At 41.9% G+C, this 23,358-nt stretch overlaps 1 protein-coding gene across 2 annotated transcripts in view; it reads right to left on the reverse strand.

Annotated features, from left to right (window-relative positions):
• Positions 1 to 11,715: 11,715 nt before the first annotated feature.
• The window catches only part of Pcsk2 (proprotein convertase subtilisin/kexin type 2), a 260,446-nt gene continuing 248,803 nt past the window's right edge, over positions 11,716 to 23,358 (reverse strand). For both annotated transcript variants that reach the window (XM_076848938.2, XM_076848936.2), the window contains 2 exons: positions 21,070 to 21,297; positions 11,716 to 12,202 (listed from right to left, as the gene is read on the reverse strand). In XM_076848938.2, coding sequence (XP_076705053.2) covers positions 11,716 to 12,202; positions 21,070 to 21,297 — 715 coding nt within the window. The remainder of the gene's footprint in view (positions 12,203 to 21,069; positions 21,298 to 23,358) is intronic.

A 23,358-nucleotide genomic window follows, 5' to 3' on the forward strand; every position in this document is an offset into this window, starting at 1 on the left:
AATGCCCAGGCTCAATGGGAGAAAATGTTCTCGGGGCCACCGTAGGGAAAATGCTTTGATATTTTAGAACAAATGATTAAAGAGTGAGGGTTCCTGTTTGAATTAGATCACGGTGGACCCATCTGGCATGTCAATGAACCGTCATTAAAACGTTTTTTTTTTGCTTGCACCATACCCCTGGTCTAGTTCATTGGGCCTTGGGAATGTGGGTGGTCAGCCACACTCAGGACAGGGATGCTCCGCTAAATGGACACCAACCCATCCTCGTTCAGGAGAGAGACTTGCTTTTCATCAGGGTTCATTTAGAGACTCATTAAAATCTCAGTATCAAGATTTCATGCAGAAAGATGCTCACTGATGATAGAGGCTCATTTCATTCTATTCTAAGCCCAGGCACATGTTCCAGTGGATGAGGGTTTTGTTAGAGATAAGCTAAGTGGAAGTACCTGTCTTAATTTCAGTTCCCCAGAAGCTGATCCTGAAGCAAATATTTTTGAATGTAAAAGTTTCTTTGGAATGTGGTCCTAGGAAGTGCCATTTGGGGAGTGGAGAGGGAGACAGGAGGAAAAAGCATGCAGTAGGAGGTTTTTGCCAAATCGTTCCACACAGAGGGCCAGCAGAACTGAATCCCATTGAACAACTCCAGGAGACAGAGGAGAGTAAGTGCCTCAGAGTTACTCTGTGCATGGGGCAAGGGAACTGGAGCATTGATCCACCAGCTTTCATCATCAGTGGGAGGTGTGCTCTTAGGGTGCCAAGAAAGCACTCAGGCAAAGAAGTATAGGTGGCAGCCTTTGGAAGTCAGGCATGGAAATACGTGGTAATAGTAAGGTTGAGTGGATATAGGCGGGGCCTCAATGCCTTCTGCCACTGCATTAGGCACCACACGTGTACTTTGTGTGATATGCTTAAAATTTTCTCACCCAGAGATTGCAATCCTAGGTGGTGTTTTAGAAAGCAAGTTTGAATGTCACTGCATAAATTCCTGGTTTAGAAGTTGGTGAATTCGTCTTATAAATATTCATGGAGCATATATTATGTGCCTGAAAGTGTTAAGGGGAGATTTTCCCATTTAATTTATGATTTCAGTTAGTCACCTGTCCCTCTCCCATGTGAGTGTACACTTTTGAATATACACACATACATGCATACAAGTACTTACTGTGGCACATTCTTAAAAAATCATACCAAATCAGGATCTTTAAGAATAATAATAATCATTATTATTGGGACTGGGGAGTGAACACAGGACTTTGTGTATGCAGCATGTACTCTACCACTGAGCTACACTCTTAGCCTAAACAAATTTGTATTTGCCCTAGGCACTTATTGTTCTTTTAAAATTTTTTTAGTTTTTTTTCCAGAGAATTTTTTATTGGTGCATTATATACAGAACAGAGGCATTCACTGTTACATATTTGTACATGTACATAATATAACAATAGACATATATTTTTCTATTCATGGTCAAAAATAAATTTTAATTCACATCAGTTTAAAAAATTACTCCTTCACATAGAGGGTTTAAAATACACTATGGACACTAAGTGAATGTGCTTAAGTGGATTATCACATTGGCTTAAAAAATCTGGTAAGATAGCTACACATCATGAGAGAAAAATTGAGTCACAAATGACATTCTGTCATTTCTGTTATGAATGACAGAATGCTAATTGGAGTCACCTTTCCTAAAAGCTTTAAACAATCTTGTTCTGAATTCACTTAGGTTTTTATTTCAAGAAAGAAAGTGTTTTTGCTGTTTTTTTTTTCCTAAAGGATAAATGGAAAATCTACTCCATTCCACAGTTTACAATATTAATACTTTGTCTAAGGCCATGTCACCCTGAATGTGTTTGATCTCATATGAAATATTTATAAATAAAAAATTTAAGAAAGAATAATGGAAACCATTAGCTGGATCCCAGGAGGTAGGGAGTTGGACCAGTGTGTCTATTACATTCAAAATGAATAGCCATCACCAACCCTTTCTTTTCCTCATTAAGTCATTTTATTTTGTGAATTATATATCAGTTAATATTCTTGTTTAAAAAGGCAAGGAGCATCATTTTGGAATGAAAAGTCATTTTTATATTTAATCAATTAATCAAGAAAAATGGATGGGGAGTCTGTTTCATGTTAGCCTGGTTCTGGGTACCAGAGAGACAACAAAGAACAATCTGATGTGGCCCTGCACACAAAGTCCTGACATTCTGGTTGGAGAGGAAGAAAATGCACAAATAGATAACTAAGTAAGAAAACCAGATAGAGACAATAGTATGAGGGAAATCAAATATTGTTACATCCTGGAATGAGTAGGGGTCTACTTGGGATTGGACAATTAAGGGAAGACCGTGTGGAGGTGACTTATTGTGATCTGAATGACAAAATGGGACATCTTGTATAGACCTGAGGTAAGAGCATTTGAGGCAGAAAGAACTACAAATGCAAAGGCCCTGGGGCATGAATTGACATGGCCTGTTCAAACAGGAGAAATAAATGGGACCAGAGTAGGAAGGAGGTGAGGGACCAGGTGAGCCTCATTTGTTGGCAGAATCACCTGAGCTTGAAAGGAGAGTCCATGGTGTGAAAGGCAAGACTGACTGCAATATATACTTTGGACATAGTTGGGCTCTTGGTCTCTACCCGCTTTCCCTAGGGTCCCAGGGATTAGCCTCACTTGCTTATTTTCTTGGTGGCGATTCTACACTACCCCTGCTTGTTTCCATTTTCCCCTGGAAAGCTGTAGAATAGCATTTCCTGGTATTTACTCTTCCTGAAGTCCCTGAAAATAAGCACAAAGCCATTCATTTTTATGTAAAGTGTTGTAAACTTGGTGGCTCAGAGTAGGCCTCCCAATAGCATGGGTGACAGGCTTCCTATTCCCTGAAGCAGCCTTAGGAGTGAGATGTTCCCCCAGCTCCTCCTCCCTAAAGAAGCTGCATTGGAACTCCCTGCCCCTCTCATTTCTAAATGTTCCAGTCGCTGCTGCTGTATCAACACCTGACTCTGGTGCCCTGCTGTTCCAGTTCATGCCCACACTCAAGCACATGTGACTCTCTGCCTGAGGTTTTCCTGTGGCCCTAAAAGCTGCTTGGTCCCCACACTGGGCAGGTTGGGAGTCCTGGGGCATTCTTGCTTCTGGGAGTAGCCCTCACTCATCCAAGGCTGGACAGGACCTGGTGGATAAGTACCCCAGCTCTTTTCTCTCTGTTGGGATAATGGAAACATATTAAGGACGGTCTCTTGGAGGTCCCCAGGGGGTTTGAGCCCCACATGTCCAGAGTTTTAACAACCACTTATCAACATGTCCTGTGTCTCCTTCCTTTCCCGTTTCACTCTGCTCCTCTGCACAGATGCTTTCTTTCAATTAAACCTGCCCTTGACTCCTTGTCTTGGGGTTGGCTTCTTGAAAACCTGACCTAAGACAGCTGATTGGCATCCACTGCCCTTCCCTGCCCAGTAATACTGACCATTTCTTAGGCAACAGTCCTGATTTTATAGAGAGCTGCTCTTCCCATAATAAACACAACCCCGATCAGACTCTCGGTCACAATATCCGGCCTTCCTCTGGTCTTCAGCCGGGCAAATGACCACAAAACTAAACCAACCAGATACCCATCTCTTTGAAATTTGAAATCTGAGTCCAGTAAGACCAAGGCTGAAAATGCCTGGGCTTGCCCTCTGAAGAGGGTGCTCTGGTTCTTGCTGTGTATCTAGGTCCACAGACTTGCTCCAATCTCTGCCCCTTTTTTGGGATGCTTATAGCCAGTTCTTTAGGATTTCCTTCAGTTATGAGAGCTTCTCCATGTACTTTTGACATAATGCCTTTTGCTTCATTAGAGATAATTTATTTTTGCTTGCAATCCCAAAGTTTCCAAAGATAACTACTAATTGTTGAGGTTTGCTATCAACAGAGAACTGAAGCAGGTTTCAGTTATATTGGATTGTTCCCCAAACAGACTCTAAATGAGCTCTGGGTGCAAATGGTTTGCTAGAACCTTGGTTGTAGGAAGCTCAGTGTCCGGGGTGGTAAGCGCCTGTTCGTTGCCCCAAACCTGCCCTTCTCTCTCCTCTGCCATGCTGAAGCCAGGACTCTACACCCTTGATCCTGCTTTGCCAGCAGTTTTCTGGAGGTTCTGTCAGAGAGGGGAGCAGGGAAGAGTGAAAGGTCACAGAAGCAGGAGGGAGAAGGACCTGCTCTGTTGTGTTTGCTTTTGGTTCCTGTCCACATCTGAATGTCCCTCTACCCTGCATTCATGTTGCGGTCTCTGCTCTGAGGTGATGTAGGAGCAGGTGGAGCTTTTGAACTGTGGTTAGGTCAAGGGGTGGAGATTTCATGAATGGGATTATTGGTCTTATAAAAGGGGCTCCAGAGATGCCCTTCTACCATGCGAAATTAGAATGAGAAGGTGCCATCTGTGAACCAGAAGTGGGTCCTCGCCAGACACCAAATCTGCCATTGCCTTCATCTTGGACTTCCCAGTCTCCAGAACTGTGAAAAATCAATTTCATAGCCACCTGGTCAATGGTATTTGTTCCCAGACACCTGATCAGATTGACTGCTTCCTCATCCTGCTCCTTCCTGGGCAGTGGTGTTGTCCAGACTTTAGTTTTTCTAGCATTTTTCAGAACCAGCCTCCTGACAATGGCCCCAGGGATACCTTCACTAACTTGTTGATCCCCCTCCTTAGAGGTTGGGTCTCTGGACCATGGGCCTCCTCTCCATGCTCCAGGTGGCATTAATCGTAACCTCTCTCCTTAGGGTGGAAGCTAGCTGCTTCCTGAAGTTGTGCCGACCAGAAGGAGCCTGCTAGTACTTGCATTCGGGTCCCAACCTAGCCTGCTAGGCTTCTTACCACTCAGAGTTGGAGAAGAGTTTGGGATCACTTCAGTTCCAAGACCTCTAAGCATTGCTTTACCAGGTACAATTGGAACAAGAGTTCCAGCTGCCCTGAGGGAAACCTCAGAGGAACTCAACTACTAGGTAGTTCCCATCCCCTGTCCCCAGCTCAGATGACCAATTGGCCCATCAGGACTGATAAGTACTTCCGGGAAAGTTTTGTTTGGCTTTACCCTATCCAGGCATAGCTCACCATCTTTCAGGTCCTAATGTATGTGCTTATGAGACAGGCTAAAGTACCCCCTTGGAGGGCTAGGTGACCTAGGGGTCCCCTCATGGGCTGGGATCATTTGCCTGCACCTTCATGCACCAGGCAGCTTGTGTGTAGGCCCCTAGCTCCCATGTACCTTGAACTCCTTGGTCCATGTGATATTTACTCTTTTGACCTTTGAATTAACTAGGTAACAATTCTTGATACTCAGTTTATGGTGCCCGATTATTAAACTTTCTTAAAATCACTATTGTGGATTCTGCCTCATGATTTATAAAGAAGTGGAGATGAGACAAGGAAGGGATGTGTCATAGGATACATCAACGAGCAGATCACCACTGTGGGAAACTGGGGCTTTGTTCTACTGGAGTCTTTTGAAAAGACTAGGTAGAACACCTTTCAATTGTCCCAACAGGAGGTGAGGACGCCGAAATGTACAACAGCTCCCATCCCTCCCCAGTTGAAGGTGGCCCTGAGGCATTGAAGCCATGCTATCTGGCTTGCTGCGCAGTAGGCTTGGTGTATCTCTGCAGCAAGTGAACATTCCCTGGCAGAGAGACAGAGTGGCTGGCCTTTGGCCCACGTGGAAACTTAACAGGAGATCTCGAGGTGGGTTAGGAGGGAGAACTGGGCAGAGGTTGGCAACTTTTTCACTAAAGGGTCAGACCGTAGGCTCCACAGTCTTTGTTATAACTCCTGAACTCCTTGTTATAGCATGGCACAGAGGATACAAGTAAGTAGACAAAGCTATACTTTGTTGCAAATACAGGTCATGGGCTGGATTTGGTCCATGGGTTGTAGTTTGTTGTAGTTTACAAAGTTCAATTTATGCATTAGAAGATGCTGCTAACCTGGCATCTCTACCTGAGTAGAGTCTTCTACCTTCATATTGGAAAATTTTATTTGGTTCTCCCTCTGATTTGAAGCTTATAGAAATTATAGTTTGTAGCTATAACAATTGTAATCTGTAGAATTTAGATTATAGCTTATAGGGAAGTGTTGTAAAGGAAGCAGTCATTACAATCAAGTTTATCCTAAAATTTTTCTGTGATAGATATGTGGCTCATGAGAGAAGTCACCTCAAAACTCATAAGGTACTCGGCGCATTAACTACAAAGGGCATCATTTGAATACCTTGATTAGTGCAAATGCTTAACTTTATTTTCTCAGGTTTGGATAAAAGTAAACACTCCCCCAAAAGTCACACGAACTTATGTTTTATTCAAAGAAAAATGGCTTTTGAGTTGAGATTTATTCCCAGGCCAATCACTCCAATGTGATTGTACCCTCAACAGTCACAATGTCCTTCGCCTGCTTGCTTGCATCCTTGTGACCAGGAATTCACCAGGTGGCTTACCTGTCATCTGTGGCCAGCCAGGGACATGGGACTGGAAAAGAGAAAGGTAAGGTTTAGCTTCCAGCTTGAAATAGCCCATGGGGTGTCCTCTTGGATGCAGAGGAACATCTCTGAGGACAGTGTGAGATAGGACACTCTGCTAGGATGATGAGGGCAGATGGGACAGGAGCCTCCTTGGTGGAAAACGGTGACAGCTGACATTAGACCTAAGGAATTGGCAGTCACATTGGGCTGTTCTGGCATCCGAAACTCTGAACTGAGATTTCTAATTGCTTTCCCACACTGCTTTTCCCTAAACCATGTAGGGCTGAGCATTAGGAATTAAGCAACACTGAATCATCACCTTTTGGGGCTGCACACATTTTCCACTGAGTTCACTCTATCCCCAGGTTTATGACTCCTCTAAGAGAAAAACCAGAGCTGGTAAGTTAGCTTGGGGAATTTGCCTCAGGTCAGACTTTATTTCTTGGTTCCTTATGAATCCGAAACTAAATCTGATCAGAGTTGAAAAAGTTCAACTCAACGCACAAGAGATTAGTGTAAAATCTCAAGTACTTGTTGATTAATTTGTGAATAAGGAGGAGGACATTCCCTTCTGTAGTTCCAGGGGTGTGTATCCCCTAGGTTGAGGCTAATATTCTTGGGAATCTGAATGAGGTATCGAGAGGATGTGGGTGGGTGTGGAGTGGGACCATTGCCAGGTGATGAGAACCACTTTGCTGACTACAACCAAATTCTTCACATCAGTACAGGAGACATTCTGTACTAATATTGCTTTTTATATGGTTTCTATATGAGGCATCCCCCAAAAGCTCATGTGTGAGACAATGCAAAAGTTTTCAGAGGATCAATGATTAGATTATGAAAGGTATAAACTAATCAGTGGATTAATCCACTGATGTGGATTAACCGAGGTGTAATTGCAGGCAGGTAAGTTGTGGTTGGAGGAAGTAGATCCCTGGGGGGTGTGCCTTTGGGATTTATATTTTGTCTCTGACGAGGAAAGCTTTCTCTCTGCTTCATGACTCTCATGTGTGGAGCTGCTGTCCTCTGCCACATCCTTCCACTGTGATGTACTGTCTTACTTTGGACCCAGAACTGTGGAGTTGGCCATCTATGGACTGAACCTCTGAAACCATGAGCCAAAATAAACTTTTCCTCCTCTATATTGCTGTTGGGTCTTTGGGTTACAGCAACAAAAAAGCTGACTAAAACACACTCTATCACAACCACTTTTCCTAATTCCTGAGTCTTGATTTTCTGAAATTTCTTGCAAATTAGACTTGTTGCATCCAATAGCTTCATCTGGATGTAAGCTCAACAATTTCCCTAATACACATTTCCTCCCCTTAATATAGAGTACATGGCTATGTGTCCTGAAAGTTTTGTCCTGTGTGGTTTTCATGGAATCACTCCAATCAATGAGTGTATTGATCACATGAAAACCTATCATTAATGTATGAGTGATAGTAATGCAAAATTTTACCACATTTTAAAAAAAAATGTGCTTAAATATCAAATAGAAGTGTCTCAGTTGCACAAGACCAAACTTTGGGCCTGATACCCTTTAATATCTGTTTTTAGTCATAAGTGCTCTTCAAATTTTCAATAATTGGATTTATTGAACAGCGTATCAGAGGACAAAATAACAAATTACTTTTATAGTGAACTGGTAAGGTTTTTCTAAAACAGCATGTGGTCATATGGGGTATATATTAGTTTGTAATAATATTCACAAGTAACATTCATGAAGAGAGGCTACCATGTAAATCAGAACTTAAGAATGTTTTAGGGTTGGGGTGTAGCTCAGTGGTAGAGGGCTTGCATAGTATATACAAAGGTTCTGGGTTCAATCACCAGCACCAAAAAACAAAACAAACAAACAAAAACGTCTGTGTTGCAGTAGAAATTCCAAAGCTCCCCCCAGTATCTGTTAGGTCCTTTGTGTACAGGCATGGTCATTGGCCAGCTCTGGCCAGTGAATAATGGGTAGGGAATTGGTGTGTACATCTTCTTCAGGCTGAATGTAGAGGAGTAGATGAGAGTTCTTAATGGGTCCTCTTCTGCATGGTGATTGTAGCAGCCTCATGTAATGATTACAAACAAGAAGATTGAAGTAACCTGGATGCTCTAGTCACTGGGAGGTCTATGGCCTTAGGGGGTCACCTGAATCCTTATTAGAATTTGTGTGAATGATCAATCTTTGTTGTATTAAATCACTGAGATCCTGAAGCTGTTACTATAGCATAACTTGGTCTAGCTTGACTAATGTGGTCTCGAATGGTGTTTCTAAAAGATCTTTGACCGTGACCCATAATAAGAAATGTGTTTTACACTGTGAACCAGCACACACACTCAGACAAAGACAGACAGACACAGAAACATACACACCGCTGGAAAAAAATATTTCAGAAAACAATACTTATCCTTAATGTGTGTGATGTAGTTTATCCTACCTTACTCTGCCCTACCCTACCCTATCCTATCCTATTAAAAAACCCTGGTATTAACTTTCTAAATTGATTTTACAGTGTACTAATGGATGTCACCTGAGTTTGAAAAATGCTGCTGTTGATCATAATTTGTGTGTGACTTATATGCTAATTATGTCTTTCATGCATATTTACTAAAGAAGGCTTTTTAGGTCTCTCACTGGAAACTTTCTGATATCTTCTCTACAATCAATGGAAAGTGTTTTCATGTAAGATACAGCACATCCCACATAATTTCTGGAAGGTAATGTTTTATTGTTGAGCCTCCTAATTTACAACATATCATTTTAAATTTACTTATAAAATTTTGTTACAGGAAGTAACAATGCTAACCTGATTAATTGTTATTCACTTATTTTCATTTTTTTTAAAATAAATGACTATAAATAGCTGTCTCTTGCATTAGAATCAGGGATATCATAAAAACAACACTAGCTTGACATACTTTAGTGTTAAGACTGATGCAAAAAATGAAATAGAGACCAAATATTTATATATAGCACTATATATATTTTTATATACTGTATACTCATATCAAAACTTGCCATTTCTATTAAGAAGCTGATAAGTTACTCTCTAATTTCATAAATTATATCACAACTGTGAAAATATGGACAACTATTTTATATTTTTTGCTGCTTATATAAGACATTTAATGTTTATACAGAGAGCTGCAAAATTACAGAGGTGACAAAATGGGAATTGATGATTTTCACCTGAATTTCCACCGGCCTTTGCCTTTAGCCAGAATCATCTTGATAGTCTCTGAATGTTCTTTTAGAGATGAATATGGTGTCTGTTACACATACACACATTTTAAGTATATGTGTGTATATACATTTATACAAGTGTATATATATATATACACATATATACACACATGTATATAGTCTACATATGTATATATAATATTTCTGTGTGCACTTATACACACATGCACACATAATGTCCTTTGGTTTATTTTCAGACCATTAATGTGAAATGAATTTTTCAATGATTTCCATTTATATTTTATTTTTCTTTAAACTGGTTTAAAAAGACCTTTGCAACAAGTAATAAATTTCTTTTAAAAAATCATAAATATCATTACACTTTAAAGCATGATGCAAGGGTGAGTCACAAAGTGTTAGAGAAGACAGAAATTCATGCCAGTATGGGGGAGAAAAGAAAGTGACATTTCCAGAATTCTCTCTTAAAGTTGCACCTTCAGGGAATCTAACCCAGCACTCCTGTGCTACTGGCTTTAGTAAAGTTGACTCCAGGCCAAGTACATACTCCATTGGGAAGGGAGAAATGGAGCCAGGAGTGGTTGAGAATGAATAGTTTTTTTTTTTTTGGAATGGCTGGGCACTGGGATTGGGTGTAAGAAGCCAATCCTTGGGTAGAAACAAAAAGTGACAACAGGTCACTTCGGTAATACTTATTTGGCAATGAAATGGTGTCTTTTGATTTGATAACTGTAACCTTTGGGTGGCATGTCAAAAGGGCTCATGGATTTCTGCGTTGCCAAGATGGCAACTCTGTGCTTTCCTATAAGAGGGCTCCTCTTGCTTCTCGAGACCTCAAGTCACTGGGGGATGAGTTGGCCCACGAGGCCCCTCATAAATGGAGGTTCATGTAAAGATGGTTGCTCCTACCTTCAAATGTGCTCCCGCCATCCCTCACACACCTCTTCAGAACAGAGGCCATTTCCCCAATACATCTATGACATCATGACACGAGGGAACAAGACATTTCTTTCTAGTGATACTTTTAGGAAATCAAAGCCCATGTAGAGGTGTATAAAACTGTCAAAAATAATACCTTATCTCTCACATCAAGATCACGAAGTCCCAAAGTGACTTAGGAAAGGGAATGTTCTTATTTTAAAAACTAGCAAACTATTCTTTACCAGACATGTTGTGAGGCCCGCCTTCATTTTTCCCCATTTTTGGATAGCTATGTGAGGAACCCCAGAAAACTGGCAGGGAGTGGGGGGTGGGAGGGATGAACTCTGTGCCAACTTGGAGAGAACTGGGCTGCTCCAGTAGATTTTCACCATAACTCAGAGCAGCAGCTGGTGAATTTACAGCCAAGCTACTTAGGTTTTACATCATGCTGGCCGAGTAGGGTGAATTACAATCTTCATGTTGGCGGTAGATTTCCAACACTCATTTTTAAATCTCTTTCCCTGTCCAGTAATTAGGACACTATAGGTGACATCTTTCTCATCATGTCACCTTTATCTACGTTCCTGAAAAACTTTGCTAAATTCAAATCATCTTTCTCCAAAGGATTTACAGCTTCCCCTGTGCTTTAAAGAGCTGCAGAACCTGCCTTCTGCATCAGCTTTAACTTCTCTTGTTACATAACAGTTCCTCAGTTGAGAGCACAGACAGACGTTCTTGGTGTTGCTATGTGTTGCTTTTTTTACATGCATTCTTTTCTCTTCTCAGTATGAAAAAAAAAATTCAGGGGAAAGCTGTGCCAGTTTTGTTTGCAGGATATCACCCATTTGAATGACAGAAATAAAGAGGGTAGAGTAACACATAGGACATAGATGTTAGTGGGAACATTATATTTGGGTCATAGAAAAAAAAAAGGTTGCTTTCATTGTAATGAAAATAATCATTGATAGTGAGCAAAGCTGCAGTTCAAGAAGATGGAATTGCTTGTGTGGGGTGACAGTAATTGCTAGGTGCCTGCCAGAAATGTGGAGCAAGGATAGAGGCTGAGAATGGGAAGGGAAGGAGGTGGTGGAGGCAGAAGTGCAGCACTAGTTCTTATTTAGGATGCTTTTCAGGCTTCTCTCCACAGCTTCGTCCAGCTCTTCCTCTAGCTCTTGCTTTTTGGACATGGCCAACTTGGACTGGTAATCCCTCACCACCTGGTCGATGTAAGGGGCACTCTGCGTGCCATGCAGCATGAGAGTCCACTCCTTTAGCACCCCCTTCTGGGGTGCGTTGCCCACAAACCCCAGCTCCAGGGTCCAGGTTCCTCGGGCATCTTCCCCCCAAGTGTGGGTGGTCATGAAAGGCCACTTGTCAAAGCCCACCTTGGAGTCGTCATCCCTCGGACGTCTGCTTAGCAAAATGGACTTGGTGCCCATAGGGGAAGTCATGTTGATGTTCAGGTCTCCTCTTCTGGTTGCATTGACTGTGATGACAGCTTGGACGTGCTCGAGGTAGCGGACGAAATTCTCCTTCCCTTCACATGCATCAGTCGTGAGGGTCAGCACCAGCTTGCCAGTGGATGGTATTTTCCTGAGGACAAAAGGGCAAAGAGATAAAATAAGGGAAGGTGTGCACCCTATGAGGGGGTTTGAAGGCAGAAAGAGTGGGGGCTTTGGAGTTAATCAGACAGACCTGGGTTCCATTCCAGTTGTGTGAGTCTGAGCAATTTACCATGCTCAGAAACTTTCCTGTAAAATGGGAATGTAGCAGATGTTGTTGATGCCCCTCCCATGTCTTCTAAGTCCCTTCTGAGTCATCTGCTACCGCAGATCCAGTGCACTGTGATTGCTCCCCATCTCATGCATGAACAACTCCAGCTTCTCCCCCGCTTACACCATGGGAACATGCTTAGTCTGTCCAAAGGTGCCAGTGACTTAACCTCCCAGGAGCATCCCTCTTCCAGTGATTGACAGGATGTGGTGCATAAATACACTCTGACTTCTCTATCCCTCCATGGGACAACTCAGTGTCCTCTATGGGATTGATTTTAGTTGTCAGTGGTGGCAACATGCTCAGTCATGCGTTCTTTATTCTTTTTTACGGTCCCCTGTTTTGCAACCTCACTTCTGTGGATTTTCTGGGATCATCTCTCAAAAAAGTGTCCGTGCACCCAAGTCTTGTCTCAGGATTGACTTGAGGCAGGAATTCATACTTTTCTTTTAATTACCTTGATAAACAGAATATATTGCTGATATGACTATGATTACAGATTGAATATTCTTTATTAGAAATGCTTGTGAACTGGAAGTGTCTCAGATTTTGAACTTTTCTAAAATTTTGGAATATTTGCATATACATAAGGTAGACCCACGCTTACACATGTATTTCATGGATGTTTCCTGTATACCTTGTATACATAACTTAAAGATAATTTTAAGCAACATTTTAGTGTACCTGCATTTTGATCAGTGCCTATCACATGAGGTTAGGTGTGGAATTTTCTACTTGTGACATCATGTTGGTGTTCAAAAAGGTTTGGATTGTGAAGTACTTTTGATTTTCAGATTAGAGACACTCAACCTGTTCTACCATTAAAAAAAAAAAAGTTGAAACTGGGTAAATTAATTCTGGTGAACGACAGTTCTATAAGACATGACCAGATTTGGGGATGTCTTTGTTCACAGAGTTGGAACCTCTTGAGAGGATCATGCTGAGGATTGAACCCGGAGCTTTGTGCATGTGAGGCAAATGCTCTACCACTGAAGCTACATCCCCAGTCCAGAGATAGATATTTTTAAACACACATCTTGCAAAAACACTTCTATAAAAAGATGCTGGTCATGCACCCAGCTCAGAGACAAGCTTTGTTTCTTTATTGCTCTTGGAATCAAGATTGTCATCTTGGGAGGGCTTGCCAAAGCTTACACTGTAGCCCATCAATAAAAGCAATACTCTCCTGAGGAACTTAAAATATATGAGACAGTTCTCACAGAGTGATGCTATGCACCATCCCCCTGGATGTGTATGTTGAGTGATGTAAAAGTCTCTACTAGTTATGGAGGGCCACTGATAGTGGTAGAGGTAGTCTTTTTGTTCCCAGGCTCTGGAGAAACCATCCAATTTGGTGGCTCTGGCTTACAGCCCATATTAGAGGTCAAAGCTACATACATGACTATATACACACACTCCTATACATAGTGTATTTACAAATAGCTGGACCAGCAGAGAACGTCCCTCTGTGATGGAAATGTTCTATATCGGTGCTCTCTGACACACTAGCCACTTGTAATGCAGCTGCTGTGAGTGAAGAATCGAATTTTAAATTTATTTTATTTTAATTAATTACATTTTATCAAATGTAATTTGATAAAATTACATGTATTAACATGTGGCTCGTTACTTCTAAATTGTTCGTATATGTTGGATCTGAATGTGATAAGAACATCAACATGCAGGAGGCCTCTTGGACTTCAGTTTCCAGGACAGTTGGTTTTCGCCTGGCTCACAAGCTTTAGGAAAGCAGTTGGGGAAAGTGTAGATTCTGGGATATAGACTTTCTCCACCTTTCTAGAGATCTCTGGAAAGTCCAGAACCTTAAGGTATGGAGGAAGCATCACCATGGGTTTCTGTACAGATAGCAGGCAGGTCCAGAATAGGGTCTTTCCTTCTCGAGTGCAGACAGAAGGGCCCTGGGACTCTCTGAGAAGAGAGGGGGAGGTCACAGAGAATAACAGGAAGAGGTCCCAGCTCTGAGTCCTGCATGGAAGCTGATCTCCTTTCCTGTCTTGTAGTCTAGGCTTCTTTGAAAAACTCAAGAAGGAAATCCACAAGCCAACAACCAGAGGCCATTACACTGAGTAATAACCATTCTAGAAACTATAAAATTAACTTGTCATTTGTCAAATGCAATAGTCATTATTACCTTAAGGATTCAAAACATAAGCTGAATTCTAAGAAAGATTGTTTTCTGTCTTAGTTTGCACTCACGGTTCTTATGGTCTAGAGTCACCAGTGACAGTCACCTTACAGTCAATTTGTAGAAACTGGCAGAAAAGTGACATTGCTTCCCTAAGAGAAAATTTAAAGTATTTCTTTGATTGGCTAAGAATCAAAGATAGGACAGTCACATAAGTGACTGCCCATAGCACATTGGAGTTTCTGTAAATTAATAGTAAGGTCCCCCATGCAAGAAAGAAGTTGTTCTAATACTCAAATCATCTCTTATGATAGAATGAGAAAGCTGAAAGGCAGGCAAGTCTAAATGAGATCAAACATACAAAATTATGCTAGGAATCACACATTTTCCTAGAAGCCTTGGGGGTTGTGAATGTGTGTAGGGGTCAGAGGCCATGCCAGGTATCCCTGTGGAGTATGGCTTATTTAATGCTATGGAGGAGTTGTCTACTTAAAAAAAACCCAATCTAGATTCCTCAAGAAACTTGGAATGGAACCACCATTTGACCCAGCAATCCCACTCCTTGGTTTATACCCAGAGGATTTAAATTCAGCATATTACAGTGACACAGCCACATCAATGTTTATAGAAGCTCAATTCACAATAGCTAAACTATGGAACCATCCTAGGTACCCTTCAACAGGTGAATGGATAAAGAAAATGTGGTACATATATACAATGGAATATTACTCAGCCTTAAAGAAGAATGAAATTATGGCATTTGCCAGTAAATGGATGAAACCAGAGAATATCATGCCAAATGAAATAAGCCAATCCCCTCAAAACAAAGGACAAATGTTTTCTCTGATAAGGGGATACTGATCCATAGTGGGATAGGGGTAGGGAAAATAAAGGAACTTTTGGATTGTGCAGAGTGGAGTGTGGGGGAGGGGTGGGGTTGTGGGGATGGGAAAGATGGTAGAATGAGAAAGATATTATTACCCTCAAGGAGTGAGAAGTTATGCTCCATATCATGTGTCCAAATGCATTCTACTGTTCAGTATAACTAATTAGAGCACAAAACAAAACAAAAATCCAACCCCCAGGCTGCCATGTGAACTGCTTACTGCACAGGGGCTGGGTACCCTAAAAGAGAACACATTTGATTGGACTGCTTGGGCAATATTAAGTTACTATGGAACTAAATTGAAGCCTAATATGAATTCCAGGGACAGTAAGGTTGGTAGAAGTGGAAAACACCGTTAGATTTTCTCATTGTGTTTTTGGCAGACAGCACGGCATTTAGAGAGCCTAGGAACAATACCACGGTTGTTTCAAATCCAGGGGTTCCACATTCAACCAAATGCTGATGGAAATTTGGAAAAACAACTCTGTAGTGTACATATACAGACTTTTAAAAAATTATCCTCTAAAAAATACAATATAACATCAGTTTGTATAACATTGCTGTTAGGGTTTGGAGGTGAGATATCCCCCCAAAGCTCCTGTGTTAATGCAGGGATATTCAGAGATGGGGTGATTAGATATGAGAGCTGTAACCTAATCAGTCCATCCTACTGGAATCAACTAACTGGGTGGTAACTGTAGGCAGGTGGGGAGTATCTGGGGGCGGGTGGGTCACTAGGGGCATGGCCTGGAAGGATTCACCTTCCCTGTGGGCCTTTCCCCATTCTCTTTCTTGCCGTTAGTGAAGCAGTGCTCCTATTCCATACCCTTTGGGCATGATGTTCTGCCTCATCTTGGGCCCAGGGCAATGGAGTCGGCTGATCACGGACTGAACCTCTGAAACCATATTCCCCAAATAAATTTTTCCTCCTCTACATTGTTCTTATCAGGTATTTTGGTCACAGCAACAAAAAGCTGACAAACACAATGATATTGTATTATTCTCCCCATGCTGCTTCTGGCATTCATAATCACTTTTGTGGCTCCCTTGTATTTTCTGTTTTTTCTAGTGTGACCACACATTGCTTTTACAAGAAGAAAAGGAGCAAAAATCATTCTAAAAGAAAAAGAAGATACCTGCATCGGAAGAGTCAATTTATAAGAAGGTTAAAATATGAGTAGGTTGTGGAACCAAAGGAGGCTCTGCAGAGATACTTTGGACAGTCACAGGGTGTCAGTTCCCAGGCCACATTCTGGAGCTCATTTGCAACAGAAAATAAGGCGCACATCAAGAGAGTGAAGAGCTCCTCTCTGACCTTATAGGGATGATGTACAGAAACCTAGTGTTCAAGTCCTAGAAAAGAAAAGTCTGGGGGTTTGGGGATGGCTTGTGTCTTTATTCTATTGCATACAATTCATGGTTGCCTGGTGCCTAGACACAGGTCTTGTTTCCCATGGATCCTGGTGAAATGCAGTTTGTATTATGGATCTTCAGTTGTATGATACAGCAATAATAGCCACTCTTTTTTTTTTTTTTTTTTTGGTATTGAGGTTTGAACTCAGGGGTACTCAGCCACTGAGCCACATCCCCAGCCTTATTTTGTATTTTATTTAGAGACAGGTCTCATTGAGTTGCTTAGCACCTCACTAAGTTGCTGAGGCTGGTTTTGAACTCGTGATCTTCCTGCCTCAGCCTCCTGGGCTACTGGGATTACAGACATGAAAAGAGAGGGGGGGGGGAATAGCCACTCTTTCTTTCCTTCCCCTTTTCCTTTTCCCCTTCCCTTTCTCTCCCTCTCTCTGCATTTCTGGGGATTGAGCTCAGAGGTGCTCTACAACTGAGTGCTGCTGATCTATGTATTTTGAGACAGGGTTTTGGTAAGCTGTTCAAGCTCACCTTGGGTTTGGGACCTTCCTCCCTCAGCCTCCTGAGAGCTAGGATCACAGGTGTGCACCACCATGACAGCTAATTGCCACTCTTTCTCAAGTGCCTAAAATGTCTGCAGTGCGGAAGTCACACGAGAACACTCAGAGGGTGGTCACTGTGAGGTTTCCTCTTTCTGATGGGTGAGAGTCAGGTGGACAGTGACCCACACAGGAGGACACTATGGCTCAGCAGTGCCGTCCATGGTCAACAGCTGTCATGTGGCTGAGGATGCTCTTTTCCTAGTTCCCCTTGCTGCTTCTGGCATTCATACCAGGTTTTAACATTCATTTCTAAATTCACTTAAAATTCAGAGTTGGAGTATACATTTAGCTGTACCGTAAAAGAGCTGCATAGACAGTTCTCTTGGGGTACACAGAAGGGGTAGGGGCTGTCCCAGCTCAATGCTATCCCTGTTGGCTGATGGGCAGGCCTGTTCTGTCTCATTCTACCGGCAGGTGCAGCTCGTCACAGCCAGTTGCATTTCCCCTGTGATCATTGTGGAGCACCCTTCACCGGCTCTCTTGATAAAGTCTCTTTAGAAAATTGCTTTTCAAATTGACTCCTTCTCTAAGAAGATAAATGCTTAGGAAACCCATAAACCTGACAATCACTACTCTTTCAACCTCGCACGCTGTTTCTGCGCAGCCTGGCATGTCATGGAAAGTGCCAATTGCCAGGGATGTTGGTTCTTCTATCCAACCCCCTTGGAAGGGCAATTTAAAATAATAAGGACCTCCTCTGCCAAGTGGCGCAGCCCACCATGGTTTGTCCTTCTGAGTTTTCCACCAACGTATCTGCCCTAGACCTAACTCACTTGCATCTGAGAACAAATTCAGATGCAGGGGTGAACAAGGGCTCAGAGGGCAGTGGAGGAATGCAGATCCCTGCCAATCATTTTGGGGCTTCTTCCCATTTGCCTGGCTGGTCCTCTGCTCCTGTGGCATGTTTTCTTTGTGCCTAGGTGATGTTGGCTAGATATTTTCATTTCTTCCTTTGTTCAAACATATTTAATGTAGATCTAAGTGCCCAGCACAATTCTAGGAACTGGGAATCTATCTGTAGTCAGAGAGACAAGGATCCTGACCTTGTGAAGAGCCCAACTGAGTCTGTGACAATATAATAGCTTTCTATTTTCTTTTAACTGGAAACAATATTATGAGTGAAACAGTTCCTGGCTAGTTGTGAGATGTCGGGATGATCAAAACTCTGGGCCTCAGATTCCTTCAACGATGGACATTATTCTCCGCGTCCCGTCTGACTCCGTGTTCCACATGTAGATGTAGATCATGACAGAACGCTATTCAGAAACTGGGAGATCACTTGTCATTCATCTCTGCATGTGCCCTCCTTCTCTCTTCTCCCTCCCTCCCCTGGTGCCTCTCTCTGGCCCTTTCCTACAAACACGCAATCCTTGAGAAACTTTGGAGTTCCGTCTGGCTTGTCTGAAAAAAAGAAAGATCTCATTTCAATAGGAACCTGGACTAAAAAGGTCTCAGGGTATTCAAAGCTCATTGTTCCTTTCAATACTGCAGCAGTGGCACCTTGTAAAGTTGACAGTGCTCCAGATAGTGCTCCTGCTGCACTGCTTCAAGGAATGTTCTGGCCCTACCTGCTGCTGTCAGAACATCTGTAAAGGTGTGGACACCTGTTAAGTCTTTCTCTCTGCCACAGTGGATGAAGCTCTAGACCTCGGGTCTTATAGAGTGGATGGGACGCTGGTTCCATGAACTAGGGCCCTTTACTTCATATTCTGAGCCTCTTTTCTCACCTTCAAATCAAAACTGGTGATGTCAACCTTCTGTGATGAAAAGAGATGGTGGAAATAAAGGGCCAGACCTGGGGCTATTCAAGAGCATTTCTCAGCAGCATTCTCCCAGGCCCCCCCTCAGATACCTAGAATCTGGAATTGTGATGCCATGTGGTCTGCATGTGGTACCTGGGGGGTGCTGCAGACAGTTGTCAAGTGGACTCAGCAGGTGGTTTAATGGCCTCAAGGTCTTGACACCCTGCCATGGAGTTGATATTATTTTGGGGCCCAAAGACAGAATTTAGGGAGTCTAATAATTTAGATTATGAAAACCCTTCCTCAGTTTTTACTAACCTATAACAGAAACTTAGCTTCTGTTTCAATTATGAATTTAGATAATGTCGCAGATGGTATTAGCACTACTTCGGATCTTATTGTCCAGAAGCTCAGAGATTTTCATATCCCACCCGGGTCATTGTGTGTGTCTTCTAGGAGCATTTTGTTCACCATCAATGTTCTGAAATTATTGTGGACCTTGGATATGCCACTAGAACTTTTTACTTAATGCATTGACAAAAAATATATGCATTGTTGTATCACAAATTTGCTTTTTAAAACATTTTTGTAACTGGTTTTCAAAATAATCGGCCTCATTTGTAATCTTACCCATTTTACCTAATAAGTTTAAAAATACTATTTTGAGATGGGATCATACTGCCAAAGTGTAAGGTCTATTCAAACTCTGATGATCAACAGAAGTAAGGCAGGATAAAAAGAATAATAGAAGTAAGGTGGATAAAATGGTGAATAAGATGAATTTAACCAGCATTTAAATACCACAGAAGTGTATTCTTATAATGGAACACACAGCCATGAGCATGAATGAGCTATTACATGTAAAAACTTGGACCTCCTAAACCTAATGTTAAAGAAGAGAAATTGGAAAAAGCACTCATACCCATGTGATTCTTGTTCAAGTCCAAGAACTGGCAAAACCCACTTATGGTGCGGGGAATAAGGACAATGGTTGTCTATGGGGTGTGTGGACTAACTGGAAGGGAACACAAGGAATCTTTCCAGGTAGACAGAATGTTCTATCTCTTGATTAGGTGATAGTTACCTAGGTACATTTATCAAAACTCAAACAAATACACTTATTTTCTGTGTATTTCATAGTATGTAATAGCTCCCTTATAGTAAGAATTGCTATCTCCATCTTACTGATGGACCAACGGAGAGAGAAAAAAATTGAAGAGGTAGGCTTTTTGTCCAATCCTTTTACCATTTTGGGGGGAGTGAGAAGGGAAGAAGGTACACTTGACCAACCCATGGATCCTGTGTGGAGAACTCACTCAAATCCTGCCAAATGGTGATCGGCATCACTCAGAATACAATTAAGCTCTTTGACTGTCCCTCAAGTAGAATGAATAAATATACAGTCCTATGCACTGAAACATTAGCCATGAAAATAAACTACAAGGATCCACTAAGTGCGGCTGAATCTCAGTTACATAATTCTGAACAAGAAAATCTAGGTGTAAGAGAGAACACAGTATATATATTCCATTTAGACTAATTACAGAGTAGGTGAAATATCTATGGAGTTAGAAGTAAGGTTAGTGGTTACCCTTGAGGAGATGATGATGGAAGAGGATATGAGGGGGGTTCTTCTGGGATATCAGTCACATTCTGTTCACTGATCTGGATGCTCGTCGCACTGTGCTCCCATGGTTAAAAATAATGGCATGAGCCACTGAAAATTCTAAAAGTGAGAGTTCAGTGTCACACAATCATATTGCTATGTAAATGGTGCCCCCTGGAGTTGTGCAGCTCTACAGTTCTTCCTAAAAGCCCGTTTTCCCTGCATAAAATCCAGTGCCTGCCCCTGACCTGGAGAGGAAATCTGATAGTGCTGCCAATGTCACAGCGCCGTCACTGGTGCATTTTCCACACGCAACAGAAGAACCCCCGGCCCTACTTACTCAGGGTCCTGCACGGAGCCTCCCACACAGTGGAATCTCTCAGGCACGGTTTTCCAGTCTTTAGCCATTTTCACCATGGCGCCTGCATCAAGGACCCCATAGCCAAAGAGGTGATTGAACTCCAGGCCAACCCCGTTTCGCCGCCACTGATGGACCTCGTCGTGAAGCTGGTTCCGTTTGGAGGTGAGCACAGTCAGATGCTGCATGTCTCGCCAGGTCAGGCCCAGGCTGGGTACAGGAAGCAGACAGCATGAGAGTAAGGGCGAGAGGCAAGGTGGGAGAGAGAGACATCACGTTGAGCAAGATAAGCAACACCCAGAACACAGGCCTCTTGGGAGACTTTAGAACATTTGTGAACTCCTCACTCAAGGAAGGGTGTCCATGCATGATTTAGAGCCATCGTATATGTTGATTCAATTTTTTTCTTGCCTTTCTTACTTAACAATGATTTATTTTAAAAGAGCATTCTAACACACACACACATTAGAATGGTTAAAATGAAAAAGATTGATCACGCTGTGTTGATGAAGATGTGGAGCAAGAAGAACTCATGGGCTTTGCTGATGGGTGTGTAAATTGTCGCAACCACTCTGGGATCTGTGTGGCTAGATCTTCTAAAGTTGTCCGTATGTCTAAACAATAGCCTAGAAGTTCCATTCTTATCTATGTATCTGACAAAAATGTGCATATCTTTACCAGATATGTATATTAGAATACTCCAAGCTGTGAAGAACCCAAATATCCTTTAACAGTAGCAAGAATAAACCACTGAATGTGGAATGCTATACAATAATGACAATGAATGTGCTATAATGATTTCTAATAATATGGACATGTCTTACAAATACTGTGTTGACCTAAGGAAGAGAGACAGAAAATAGAATGTTGTGGTTTGGATATGGTATGGGTGTCCACACCAAGGGTTCATGAGCTTGATCCTCAGTGTGGTGATGTTGGAGGTGATGGAACCTTTAGGAAGTGGAGCTGAGTGGCAGAGATAATGTAGTTCTCATAGAACCCTGATTAGTTCATGAGAGAGGATTTTTATAGAAGAGCAAGACTGACCCTTCTCACTCTCTGGTTTTCTGTTTAGCCATGTGATCTCTCCTCATCTGTGCTCCCAGCATGATGCCATCAGCCCCAAAGACTTCCTGGAGACCACTTGATTTTGAACTTTCAGCCTCACAAACTGTGAACCAATAAACCTTTTTTTTTCTTTATTAAATACTTAGCATCAGGTATTTTATTATAGTAAGGGAAAACAGACTAATATAGAGAATGCATGTGTGATTCCATTTGTTTAAAGTATAAAAACAGAAACAAATAACCTATGCTGTTGGGAGCTGGGTTAGTTGTGGGATCATGACTGGGAGGGGACCTGGGGGCTTGTGGGTGCTGGCAGTGCTGTTTCTTTGTCAGGATGCTAACTATATGAGTGTACTCATTTTTAAAAATGAGACTGTCAGTTCTTCAAGGGCAGAGATAATAACTTCACTATATTTATATCCCCAATGCCCAGGATAGTCCTTGGCACATTAAACAGATCAGTTTGCTTTCAAATCCTATTGTCTTTAGAAATTTGTGTCTCTTATTAGCATCAATTTTTCAAGCTGCAAGTCACGATTCACTTGTGAGCTAGGAAATCAACTTATTGTATAGGTGATCTACCTGGGTTACATATTAAATTCTTCTCAGGAGGCATTTAAAATCCATCTGCTCAGGCTATCCCAGATCAATGAAATCATAATCTCTGGGAGCAAGACTTAGCCGTTGGAAATGGTTAATATTTCCAGATCTTCCAGCAGACAGTCAAGGCTGAGAACTAGTGATTTAATGGCTGGGGTTATCATTAAAACACTTAATAGAATAGAAAAGGATAGAAACAGTAACAGGGTGTATTACCTGTAATATTCTTATATTAATATTTTTCATGAAACTTTTGGGGTGTGTGTATGTTGGGATGCAGTACAGTTTATTTCTCACTGAGGGTCATGGTTAAAAAATTGGAAAAACCCTGAACTACTTACTAAACTCTTCCAAAGTCAAATAATTCAAAGGACTAGGAACAGCGTAACTCATTTGGTGAAGTTTCAACACACACAAAGTTCATTGGTTTGAAGCTCCGAAGCAGAGCCAAAGTGTTCCAGTGATCCATATATTCTTGAAATATGGACTGTCGTTTTTAAAGGAGAAAGTTCAAAGGAGGGTCAATGTGTATTTGAGATGATTCAGAACATATCTGGGACAGATGGTCCTTAGGACCTGAGAGAATGGCATGGAATTTCCTGA

Source organism: Callospermophilus lateralis, chromosome 3, assembly GCF_048772815.1.
Source record: "Callospermophilus lateralis isolate mCalLat2 chromosome 3, mCalLat2.hap1, whole genome shotgun sequence".
Classification (NCBI taxonomy): domain Eukaryota; kingdom Metazoa; phylum Chordata; class Mammalia; order Rodentia; family Sciuridae; genus Callospermophilus; species Callospermophilus lateralis.